The sequence below is a fragment of the Ylistrum balloti genome, unplaced genomic scaffold (assembly GCF_031769215.1).
Source record: "Ylistrum balloti isolate Yb309-2 unplaced genomic scaffold, AGI_CSIRO_Ybal_v1 Utg369818, whole genome shotgun sequence".
Lineage (NCBI taxonomy): Eukaryota > Metazoa > Mollusca > Bivalvia > Pectinida > Pectinidae > Ylistrum > Ylistrum balloti.
The window spans coordinates 299,416-311,976 of NW_026781987.1; the positions used below are offsets into that span (position 1 = coordinate 299,416).

Genomic DNA, 12,561 nt, shown 5'->3' on the forward strand with positions numbered 1-12,561 from the left:
CCTGAAGTATCCTAGCTGTCCGTAAATCTTCATTTCCCTTCAACATGTCTGATAGTGAATGAGCAATGATCTCCGATGTGTGTGTAAGGATAAGGTCCAGACGTTTCTGTAGGTCAAACCATATGTAGAAACACTAGAATATGTTGAGGTTATATTTGCGGATACATGTGACAATGGAAAAGCTGGATGCTATGCGAACAAAAACTCAAAAGGTGAGTAATCTGTCATCCAGTGTACTGAGGTATTCATAGAGAGCACAATTGATGGCAATAGTTGTTCCCAGTTTGTTTTAGTCTTATTCATATTAGGAGTAAGTCTCGCAGCTAAGATAAGGCTCCTAAACATTTATAAACGAAGCTGGGAGTATAGTTCTGTTGGATTTGGAGTAAGCAACAAGATCCCCGAGTTGCCTTTGTCGCTATGAATTGTGAACCCTTGTCCGACACCAAAATATCACTGGTACCAAACATAGCCATTCCAACAGTCAATGCATCCGAATAAACAATAGGACACGTCCAAATATATTTCAAAAACATGTCAACTGCCGTAAACACATAAGTGTTTCCTGAATAACTTTCTGAAAGTGGTACATGGAAGTCACCCTCCCATACTCTGAATGGACAAGAAGGGGTTGGCTATGTAATAATGGTGTTCTTAAATTTAGTGTTTGTGATTTTACTATGTTAACACCCAGAGCATGATTTGATAAAGTCTGTAACAAGGATAGACATCCATGGAAATTATAATGCTCACGCAAACAGTCCAGAGTATCTTGCATGCCACAGTCAGTACTTATTGAAGAGTCATGGTACAGTTCTAGCACAGAGGGTATCACACTTTGAGGTAAAATTAATTGATAATGAGCCAAGGTCTGAGCAAGACTCGGTAACTCTGGAGTGAAGTAGCAACGAGTTTATCAGAGCAGAGTCACTATAAAGGAAAAATTTCCACACCAACTTTTGAAAAGATATTCAATCTATTTCTCATGGTCTGTGTCTTCTCTCTAGTCTAACGAGATCGTCAACACTAAATCCATGTTGTTGGAAAATTGGAGACTGTTCTAAAGGTAGCTGGTTATCACTGCTTGTAGCACCTTCTGATACAGAGATGGAGTCAACCTGAGTGTCCACTTTGTGTAATACTGTGTTATGACTAACATTTAGCTAGGTATCTGCCTCAAACATGTTATCCCTTGACACGGTATGATCCACTTGAGTCACTGTCTCAAATAAACTTGCACTAGACATTGATAGGTTCAACTGAGTCTCTTCCTTGTAGACGAAGACATGGAACCTGGTGTCGACCCTACTTCTAGGTGAGGAGTTAAGACGTTAGTGGTGGTCTCTTTGTCACAAGGTTGCTAACATGTACATGTATTGACAATCACAGTCGCCTTCTCACATGCATCAGACTTTCACAGATGATACTCTGAGCGAGCACTCAAAGGGCGACACGAGGTTAGAATCCATTACACATTTCTATGTTCCGACAATTTGAATGTCACTAGGCCCTTTTTCACTGTTTATGGTAACACATAGTCTGCGTTTGTGATGTTCAAAATGGTGCATACGATGGCAGGGCTTGGTTCCTCCTCCGAATCTGCATTATACACAGAGCGTAACTCATTGGAACACTCCGTCCGAGGAATAAATGAATTTATTTCCATGTCTGACTAGGTATCAGAGACATGAACATGGGACGCTAGATTATGACCTGTTGGACGTTTCACTGTAGAAGGGAGATTTCGGTTATCCTCTGCAGGGTTCGCATCTTAAGTTCCAATTGGGAAATCTTGGTGTCATCGCGACAATGCGTTTGAGACAACCATGTCCACAGCAGACAAACTGAATTTCAACATCAAAAATGCTGCAAGATAGCCAACCATCTTTCGTAAATATCTTCTTTTGGAAAAGAGGATGTAAAGCTATACGGTAACCACGGTTATACGGTAAACCTTTCCTTAGAGTTTTATCCTGCAACTGGCAGTGTCGTTGTCGGAATACACCTGCCACATATATTTTTGCTGTATTCGACAGTGACGAAAAACGGCTGTATTTTAGCACGTGCGGTTATTCGACAGAATTACTCTCTCAGTTTACTTAAATTTTATGTTTAGAATTATAAATAGTTGTTGAAATAGACAATTTTACATGTTGTAATGAACAAGTCGATATATTAAAATAAGAAAAAAATCGCTGCTATATGAGATGAAGTTTGGAACTATGTCTCCGCGCGGAGCAATTATTTTGGCGCCCGTCATTAGGCAAAATTCAGTGTAACGTCAATGTCAGGTAAATACAGATTAAACATCTACATCTACATCGTCCACTGTTCTGTCATTTGGCTGACCATTATACAGTGTGTGCGCGGCGTTTCATCTGACAAATTATAAAAACAAGTATGATAAGATAATATTTAAGAAGAGATATATATTTGTACTGAATGTGTGAGTTCCTGTAACTAACTCTTCGTCCCACTGCTAGCTTGACCAATCCGGCTACCGTAGCGGCCTCAGGAGATAAACTCCAACCGGCACAGCTCTCACTACCAGTTTCAGAGGAGATAGTCTGGATAGTGTATTAAAAAGAAAGAGTTGATAACCCCTGCTTAATGGATACCAAGTCAGGTGCCTCAGCTACAGTGACTGGGAGAGAGTTCCAAATTGGGATAGTAGATGGAAAGAAACTGTACCTGAAAGTGTTTTTGGGTGAGGGGAGATGAGAGAACTTTAGTGAGTGGTTCCTACGAGTACAAGTTGTAGATGGTGTTAAGTAGGTTTTTGTTGTGATATCCACTAACTTGTGGGCAATCTTGTACATGATGGTGAGCTGGATCTTAAGCCGTCTTGATTTCAGTGTCTCCCATTGTAGAGTCTGCATCATGTCAGATACGCTGCTGGTATTGCGAAATCTGTCGGTGGTGTACCGCGCCGCTCTCCTTTGGATCATCTCAAGTTGGTCAATTTGTTTCTTAGTGTGTGGGCTCCACACTGATGAGCAGTACTCTAAGGTTGGGCGAACAAGTGTATAGTATGCACGTGCCTTTATATCCTCATTGGAGATCTTCAGGTTTCTTCTGAGGAAGCCAAGAGTGCTGTTTGCTTTCTGGCATACTCTATCTATGTGATGGTTCCAAGTTAAGTCTGCTGAGAGATCCACCCGAGATACTTGCTGGAATTAGTCTCCTCAAGTAAGTGTCCTTTAAGATGGTACCGTGCTTGGATGGTCTTCCTGTTCTTAGTGACCCTCAGAACACTACACTTGTCTGGGTGGAACTCCATACCCCCAATTTTTTTTCCACTTTGCCAGCTCTGAAAGATCTGTTTTCAGTATGTCAACATCTTCTTCTCCTCTCACTGTTCTGTAGACATCTGCGAAAAGTCTTACCTAGGACACTATGTTGTTGGGAAGGTCATTGATGAACAGTAGGAAGAGAAGAGGTCCGAGACAAGTCCCCTGAGGGACACCGCTGACAATTGGGGCTTCCTCCGACAACTTGCCCTCTACCATGACCTGCTTGGTTGGTCCTTCCAAGAAGCTCCTTATCCAGGAATGTGTCGGTCCTCTGATACCATAGAAGTCTAACTTCCTAAGCAACCGTCGGTGAGGTACCCGGTCAAATGCTTTTGAAAAGTCCAGGATAATGAGATCTGTCTGGAGTCCACTGTCGATATTATTTGCCAGGTCATGGCATAGGGTGAGAAGTTGGGTCTCGCAGCTTCTTCTGGCCCTAAATCCATGCTGACAATCATTCAGGATGCTGTGCCTGTCTAGGTGGGACATGGCGTTGGACACGATGATGTGTTCCTGAATCTTCCAGCAGATACATGTAAGGGAAACAGGCTGATAGTTACTAGCCTTAAATCTTTCTCCTTTCTTGTAGACCGCTGTGACGTTCGCCTTCTTCCACTCAGATGGTAATATTCCAGTGCTAAAGCAGCTGTGGTATATTCTTGTCTGGAATGGTGATAATTCCTCAGCAAGATTCTTTAGTAGCCTGGCAGAGATGTTGTCTGGATCGCTGGCCTTACTAGGATTGATGTTAAGCAGTAACTTTGTAACCCCTCTCTCTTCTATGGTGATGTTCTCCATGGAAGGATATGGTGTTCCTGGCAGTCCTGGGACAGATGACTGGTCCTCCTTAGTAAATACTGATTGGTACTGCCTATTGAGGATGTTAGCCTTGTCCAAAGCATCCGAATATAACTTCCCATCATCCTTCAAGGCCAGAGTTGTCTTTCCTTTGTGCCTTTAAGTATTTCCAAAATACTTTTTATTTGGGCTATTTATTATCATCCCCTCCTACTAAGATGTTCCCTAGATTTTTCCAATAGGACTGCTGAATAAGTTTCTGGGTGTTTGATCTGGTGGCTTTGTACCTCCTGATGTCGTTAGGCTGTCGTGTCTGCTGTTGCCTCTTTTTGAGCTTGTCCGTGCGTCTAATCTCTCTCCTGATCTTTCCATCTATCCATGGCATGTTTGACTTTCCACCTCTCAGCATCTTGCTTGGGATAAATTTGTCCATGAGTGATAGTGTGGTGGGCTTAAAATATTTCCACTGATCTTCTGTGGTCATGTCTTTACTTTTGGGATCGAAATCCTGCCATGCGGTCTTCAGGTCCTCCTTCAAACTATCATAATCTCCTCTATTGTACAGGTATACCTTCCTTGGTGGTAACTTAATCTTCGCTGGTCTTAAGCTGGACTCTATAAATACAGCATCATGGTCAGATATGCCTGGTATGATCTCCTTCTTGTTAAGTAAAGATGGGTTATTGTTGAAGAGTAAGTCCAGTATTGTATGTGATGTTTCAGTGACCCTGGTTGGTTTGTCCACTATCTGTTCCAGTAACGCATCTCCTGCAAGGGTAAGAAGTTGCCTACATATGGTGGAATTAACTGCACCCTGCTTGACACTTCCGGTTTTTCAGTCGATATCCGCTAGGTTGAAATCCCCTCCAATCCATATGTGTGCTCCGCTAGGGATCCTACAGATATATTTATGGAGAATCTCCAGGTACGATGGATCTCTGTTGTCTGGTGGTCTGTAGAATGATGCGATATGTAGGTCTTTAGCACCTTTCATGCGAACCCTTGCCCATGCGAGTTCAACTTCCTGCTCCACTTGGAGTTCCTGCGGTTGATCACAATGCTGATCGCTGGATACAAGCAGGAAGACTCCCCCTCCATTGCTGTTCCGGTCTTTCCTAAATACTGTATAACCTGGAGGAAAAGAACTACTTGATGTCATGGACGGGTCTAGCCAAGATTCTGTGCCAATGATAATATCGGCAAAACACCAAAACTGTTCAAGTTTGAATAGTCTGATTATCAATTAATGTTGCAGAATAAATAGAATACATGGCATTTCTGTAATCCCTTTGACCCAAAACGAATGATGCCTATGTCTTTCTCTGGAGATACCTGATACAACGTATATAACCCACAGCCCGCGAAGATGTGTCAACAGCTAAGTGAAATTCGCAGTGACAGTTTGGAAATGACAGGGCTGTCGAGGTCAGATGGGATTTATTTTCAAAGTTTGGAAAGCAAGTTCATGACTATAAGTCCAGTGGAATTTCGCTCCTTTTCTCATCAACTGGTTGATCGAGTAAGCTATGTCACTACAACGTGCTGTGAATTTCCGAAACCAACTTATAAGTCCTAAAGCACGATGAAGCTCGTTTGTAGTCTATGAAGTTCGGTAGTCCTTGATAACAAGAAGACGATCAGGTGGAGGTTTGACGACATCACGAGAAATCTCATGCCTTAGGAACGCACACTTTTTATGAGCAAACATGCATTCCTTGGGGTCTAATGTAAGACCTGCAGAACGGAGACGAGCAGAAACCTGTGCTAAATCAATGAGATGACAAGGAAAGTTTTTGAAAAAAATTAAAAGTAACACAGAACCTTATCCATCAAAAGTTGGAAGCTGTTTGAGGCTGTATTAATGTTCACTAACAAAATTTGCTGTAAAACGTTCAGAGAGTTTAACCTGAGTCAAGTTATTACGCCGCTGGAAATATGATGGCAACCTGCAGCTGTCGCTGTTGATGACACGAATCTTCTTGAAATCTCTAAATTTTTAGCTCCACATTCAAGACGTTTGGTTGGGGACTGGGTTTGATGTATGATAAAGTAAGTTGTTTTGCTTTGTTTGCTCACTTTTATGGAAGTGAAAGTTTACCATGGAATTTAATGTCGGGTTACTAGTAAACAACCTCTTCAGGTTTCTTGTTTGTGATATTTTGAATCTGACATTTTGATTTGTCAATTTGAATTGATTTGATTGATCTTTCTACGTCGGTGTAAGGCTGCAAAATAGCAAAAAAAGTGTTATTTTTTACTAGTGAAATACAACACTTTTATCAATGAGGTTTTTCTGTATATTTCACTATAAATGCTCTGATGTCACTATTGTGGTTATATGTACAAAGATATTATCATCCATATTGTACTTCAATATTCACACAAAGAGATGTTACGTGATCAAAGACATACGATTTGATATTTTACCTTGAAACAATGTCGAATTATCGTTTACTTCCTGTTCTTCTTGGCGGTACCCTCACCTATTGTTTATCTCCATATCATCATTATCACTAAAATCCTCTAATAGAGCGGTGTGTTGTAATTTATCTTACATAAGCATTGTCTATGATAGTTTTATATATAAACATTGTCTTTAATAGATTTTACATAAGCATTGTCTATGATAGTTTTTATATAAACATTGTCTATAATATATTTTACATAAGCATTGTCTGTGATACTTTTTACATATTAACATTGTCTATAATTTATCTTACATAAGCATTGTCTATGATAGTTTTATATATAAACATTGTCTATAATAAATTTTACATAAGCATTGTCTGTGACAGTTGAGTATGCGTTTTCATGCGCTCAGATTACTATATAACATTATATGATGAACAAAGTGACATCTACTATATATGATATCGTTACGTGCCTGGATTAGTAAGATGATACTTAAAATCATGGGACGAATTTAGAAATAAAGTGTTTTTTGAAAAGTTATATAATGTAAGGAGTAAGCTTGTGAACGAGTGTATGTGTATGAGTCTCTTTAAGTGTGCGAATGTGTGTGTGTGTGTGTTTTTTTTCAATATTTTTCGAATTGTTGTTATCTTTTAATGTAACTCTTCATTATTGCAGAGAAAAAGGGAAATGTTCTGACTAAAATATTCCCATTTAAAAATCACTTTCAATTGTTGAAGAACATTTGCATGTCCTTGATGTTATTTTATATATCTATTGAGGACACCGTTCTACAGCTACAGGCTGATTATGAACACACCACATAAAGGGCTTTCTCTTGTTACAATGGCGTTCTGTATCGGTTGTGTTAGGTACTTACACAATGAAACATTTATATCAAAACCCGTGTAAGGAGTACAAAACATTTGGCTAGAACCTATTAGTGATGACCGACCAAATATAGGAAACAAACTTGCAAAGACAGGTACGTATTTTTATTTATTAATTTATATATATGTAAATGACTATACATTTATTTTTCACTTTATAAATTTTGAGAACGAGAGTTATTGTTTTCGTTTTAGCTAAGGTGTTATCGAATTTTAAAAGAATCCATCTGAACAAAGAAATCCCTTTGTTGGCTGACTTGTTTTCGTTTTCATACCAGGCGAATTTATTGAAGAGCTTATCAAAACAGGTCACAGAGGCCACGCAAAGCCGTCCAGTTTCACCTTAAGATATATTGATGGCGTCTTGTCTTTAAATAACAAGAAATCAATTGACTACGTCTACTGTATATATCTACCAGAACTGTAAACCAAAGAAACGACAGACTCTCCTACATCAGCTGCTTATCTCGATCTTTTCCTACAACGAAACCAACATGCACAGTTTTCTATCAATCTGTTTTATAAACGTGATGACTTCAATTTTCCTATTTTTAATTTTCTATTTCTGAATAGCAAAATCCCTGCATCTCCAACCTATGATGTTTACATGTGACAGTTGATTTGATATCCAAGGGCCTATTCCATTATCACGAACATCGTGCAAGAAGACGTCAACTGACTGACTCGTAACAAAAGAGTTTAAAAGTTGCAGGTTGATGATAATCATGATTGCCATAGCGATCTCACGGAGAAATATTCTATTATATTTCTGTGTGTAACATGAAGCTGGACGTATTTGATGCTCGTTAGTTTCACTCTTGCTTATTGTATACCTAGTTTTCATTTGGCAACGTGAAATCACTTACTAAGATTGACAAAGGTTAACATGACGGGTGTCGTTGTCACCATGCTATGCGGATGTACACGCTTAATTAACTGCTGACTAAACATACACGGTTTAAAGTTACCTGTTTTGAAACATTTTAAATACTGCACATAACGAGTCAAGGGAATGAGAGGAGGATGTGCTGTCGCCATCTTGTACGATACCAGTTCTGTATTCACAGAAAATTTAAAGGTATGTTTACAAATGACTTTTCACTCTAAGTAAAAACGCATTGCAAAATCACACAGAATAGCTTCAAGAATACAAGTTTGTTGAAACGAATTATCTTGAACCACTTTTATGGTCACAGGGGTCAAATGATTTTAAACGACCTCTTATTTGACTTGATTCATGTTGGGATGAAAGATCTACCATGTTTGTTTAAATGAATGACTAACTTTCAAGGTAAAAGCGGTCACATATGCTGGCATGCTGACTTGAAGGTAAACCTAGTTTGTTAACATGATTGACCTAGATTCACTTACAAGGTCACTCAGGTAAAATATTTTTATTTTAAAAATCTTTAAACTTGTAGCATGGATATTGGGCTTGTAGCATGTTTTGTTTAAGGGGTACCAAGGCAGGTCCAAGGAATGGTTTTGAGCTATTTTTATGGTCATATGGATAAAATGTGTTAAGGAAATTGACTAAACAAAAAAAAACTGACAAAAGTCCTTTACTTCTGCGTAAGCTGCAAAGTAGTTGACCGATTCATTTGGGTCTCTTGTGTTATGCATTACTTAAACCGTTCTTATACTCTTAGTTGCGCCACTTACACAACCCATCAGAAGCTGAAAATTCTATTTCACGAGAATGCTGTCTGCAAGCCTCTGCAAGACAACAGCCTTCTAACCAATAACCAAACGATTAAGACTTATCCTATTTGTCGGGTTGGTTTTGTGGATAGAATTTGCGAAAAGAAATTAACTTGGCAGCCACAGTTGCAGCATTTGTTTAAAAAGATTTATAAGGGATATAGAATCAAGATATTTGGCTAATAGATTCTCGGGGACCAGCAAACGTCCTGCACAACCCATCAGTTGTAGACAAATAAGGTTTAGCTAGCAGTGTAAGCATGATACTTGCAAATGCTTTCAATATACATGTGGTATAACGGTAATTGTAAAACAAATAGAATATCGGTTGAGTAAGGCAGGCCCATTAGGCCACTTTTTGAAAACTCTAACCTATCCTTAACAGTTTTAATCTCAAACAACGACATTTTTACGCATTTATTGTTTATTATGTTTTCTCTTTAATGCTTAGTCCAAAAACATTTGAGGATAAAGTTATCGATAAATGTTTTAGAAATCTGATAATCCACACTCCGCATTTAATGGTCGGGCCTGCTGAATTTGGCTTTCCTTCTCTGTATGTCCCTAGCACCACCAATGAGTCGTAGATGATAAAAGGAGCAACTCGGCATACTCTGTATCTATAACCAAATTAGATTCACTTCTTCTATTCACACGTGTTCATCTTCAGTGATCAGCTAAGCTATTGGAGACGATAAAGTAGGACCATTTTGCGGAGACATAATGTTTAACTTATTGTTTTACTAGAAGACAATTTTCAGGTTAACTGTATATAGTATATTATGATATTAAAAGAATCATACAAAGACCAAAAAGAAATTACATCACCTACTCTATTTGCATTTTTACAATCTTGTGTAAATTTATTTGCAGAGGACACAAAAACTACAATTTTCACTTTCTATTATCATGTTAGTTTTGAGATCAGTAACAATAAGATTATTATTTAGATGCCCCCTCCACACACCCCTACTCCCCCTCCTTCCCCCTCTACTTTAATCCCCAAATTATCTATGAACCTATACAACATCTAATATTTTGTGAACCAATCTACATGCGGCTTTGTATTAAATGTTGTGTGTTCAGGCTTATCATTGAATGGTCGCATGACAGCACATGTTGGCACCTCTCCTTTGTTACACATTCTGCACGAGGTCTCATGCCATGAATGATGTCTTGATTTATTTACGTGATATTAAATTGCTGTTGTATGTAAATCATGATTAGCAAATATCTGATAAGAAAATTAATGTTATCAAATCCTTTTCGTGTTTATAACTTTATATATACTGATTTTTTTTAATACAGAGTCTAGGATGAATTCCAGACCACTTAAAATGATCCTATTAATTTTCCTGATCTTCATGACAAGACTAATCATTATAAAAGTATTGAGCATTAACACTAACACAACATTAGTGGCTGTGAAGACTACATCAACACACTTCATACCGGTTTTTGAATCCTACCGTAGTGCCAAATTTGATAATATTTCTAAAGGACAGACTGAAAAAAAGGTACGTGTTTTGTCACGAAGAGAGCATGGTCAATGGTTTGAACAGACAGACACGTGTGAGATGCAGCCTGATTTTATTCGTGCTCAGCTGAAGGAGCCAGTAAATACACCTATATATGTTTACAACAAGGCGACTGATGTTTTTGTTTCCGGAAGTATCTTAACGGAAGGAATGTGGGAGGGAGACCTTGTTAATCAAACACGCGACTTTCTTATGGAGGATCGGGAGCGTGTGCTTCTTGACCTCGGATCAAATGTTGGTGTGTTTTCTCTAATGGCAGCGAAAATCGGTCGCAAGGTATTTTCTGTGGATATTCTAGCAGGAAATATACAAAGACTTTGTGCTTCTAGTTTAGCAGGTCACTTCCAGGACCAGGTTACCATAATTCAAAACGCACTCTCCGATGAAAGAGGGAACGTAACATATAAAACGTACAGAGGAAATGTCGGAGGAACATTTGTAAAGAAACTGGACGGCGTCCAAACGGCACACGGCATCAAAATCATCCCAGCTATATTACTAGATGATTTGTTGGAGATTTTCAAGTTTCAAAAAGTTGTCATCAAAATGGACGTAGAAACATTTGAAGAACAAATCCTAAAAGGCGGTAAAAAGTTTTTCACGGAGGCACGAGTGGACTACCTGTTGATGGAATTTGGGTATCATCGCACCAGACCGAGTGGTAGATCTATCATAGAAATTTTAGATAAATACGGCATGACTCCTATGTTACCGTCTGTTCATGACGTCCGCAACTTGACGGACTCAGAAATAAGGGCATGGCCTGGATACGTCACGTGGAAACGGAAACATTTGAAATGATATAAATTGTCATACACGATTGTTCCATTTCAAATTAAAAACCAGGAAAAATACATGTCCGCAAAGAGAAGTCAAGAACAATGCCTTATATTTAAAGTGTACTCTGAGATAAAAATAACAATGAATATATATTTTTATCTATGATTCAAAATAAAAAAAAATATGACATGTAAAGAGTAAGATTTTCACCTGTCCTTCTATTAATCGGCATTAGCGAAACATATCGGCTGTGACGTCACAAGTTTAAACGACTCGTAACCGAGGGCAGCCTTATTATGAGGTGTCAGATTGCAAATGAATGTCTTATAGATAATTCTGACGAGACACAAATTACACCAATTTTACACCTTCTCTTGAAATATGTTTACATATGTAAATGATTACTATCATGGAAACATACATATATTTGCAATAATTATTACTTTAAAAATCAAAATATGTTACTAGACTTAATAAATTACTGCACATGTCTGAAGGTATCTGAATTAAGGTCTGTGGTAAAATGTTCAATTTAAATATAATTTTCTTCGGAAATCCTCATTCAAAGTAATGATAAATTAGCTTAATATTCCTTTAAGTGGTATAAAAATGACACAATAAAAAGTAGTGAAAGTATTTTTTCAAAAGCATTGTTTATTGGTGAGTTTAATGGAAACTAAACATTGTATACGGTTTCTAAACACTGGTGAGGAATTTGTCGTATTTCATACCAAAATTTCTATTTTCAAAAGCTATATACTATGATACTACTACTGTCCCAAATATAGAAATGTATGACTTCAAAATATTTATAAATAACTTCTATGTTGGTGTCTGCTGTATAACTGACTTAACTTGTGACGTCACAGATATACGAAGGTAAAGTGTGCATTAAGGAAGTAACTACGGCGGTCGCACTGTCTTGTCATTTTATCGTATAATATGAATTACATATTTCACAGCTAAATATAGCAAAACGTTCAGGGTACACTTAAAAAGGTTTACCAACAAGACTTGCGACGATTGGATTTCATCGAGTTGCTTTTGTCGAAAGGTGTTTTTTCGTGAACTGTTTCTTAAAGTGCATAAGATTGCTGAAGGAACCTACACAGAGTTCTTTGTACAGCATTGAATTACCACAGTTTAAAC

At 38.1% G+C, this 12,561-nt stretch overlaps 1 protein-coding gene across 1 annotated transcript; it reads left to right on the forward strand.

The window, feature by feature from the left end:
- The first annotated feature begins 10,458 nt into the window (after positions 1-10,458).
- On the forward strand, positions 10,459-11,433 carry LOC132544999 (uncharacterized). Its single transcript, XM_060208663.1, has one exon. It carries the CDS (start codon positions 10,459-10,461, stop codon positions 11,431-11,433), a length of 975 nt encoding a protein of 324 aa, XP_060064646.1.
- Positions 11,434-12,561: the final 1,128 nt, after the last annotated feature.

Excerpts from the sequence above, each read along its gene's own strand:
- LOC132544999 (XM_060208663.1), top strand. The coding sequence starts at position 10,459 with ATGACAAGACTAATCATTATAAAAGTATTGAGCATTAACACTAACACA.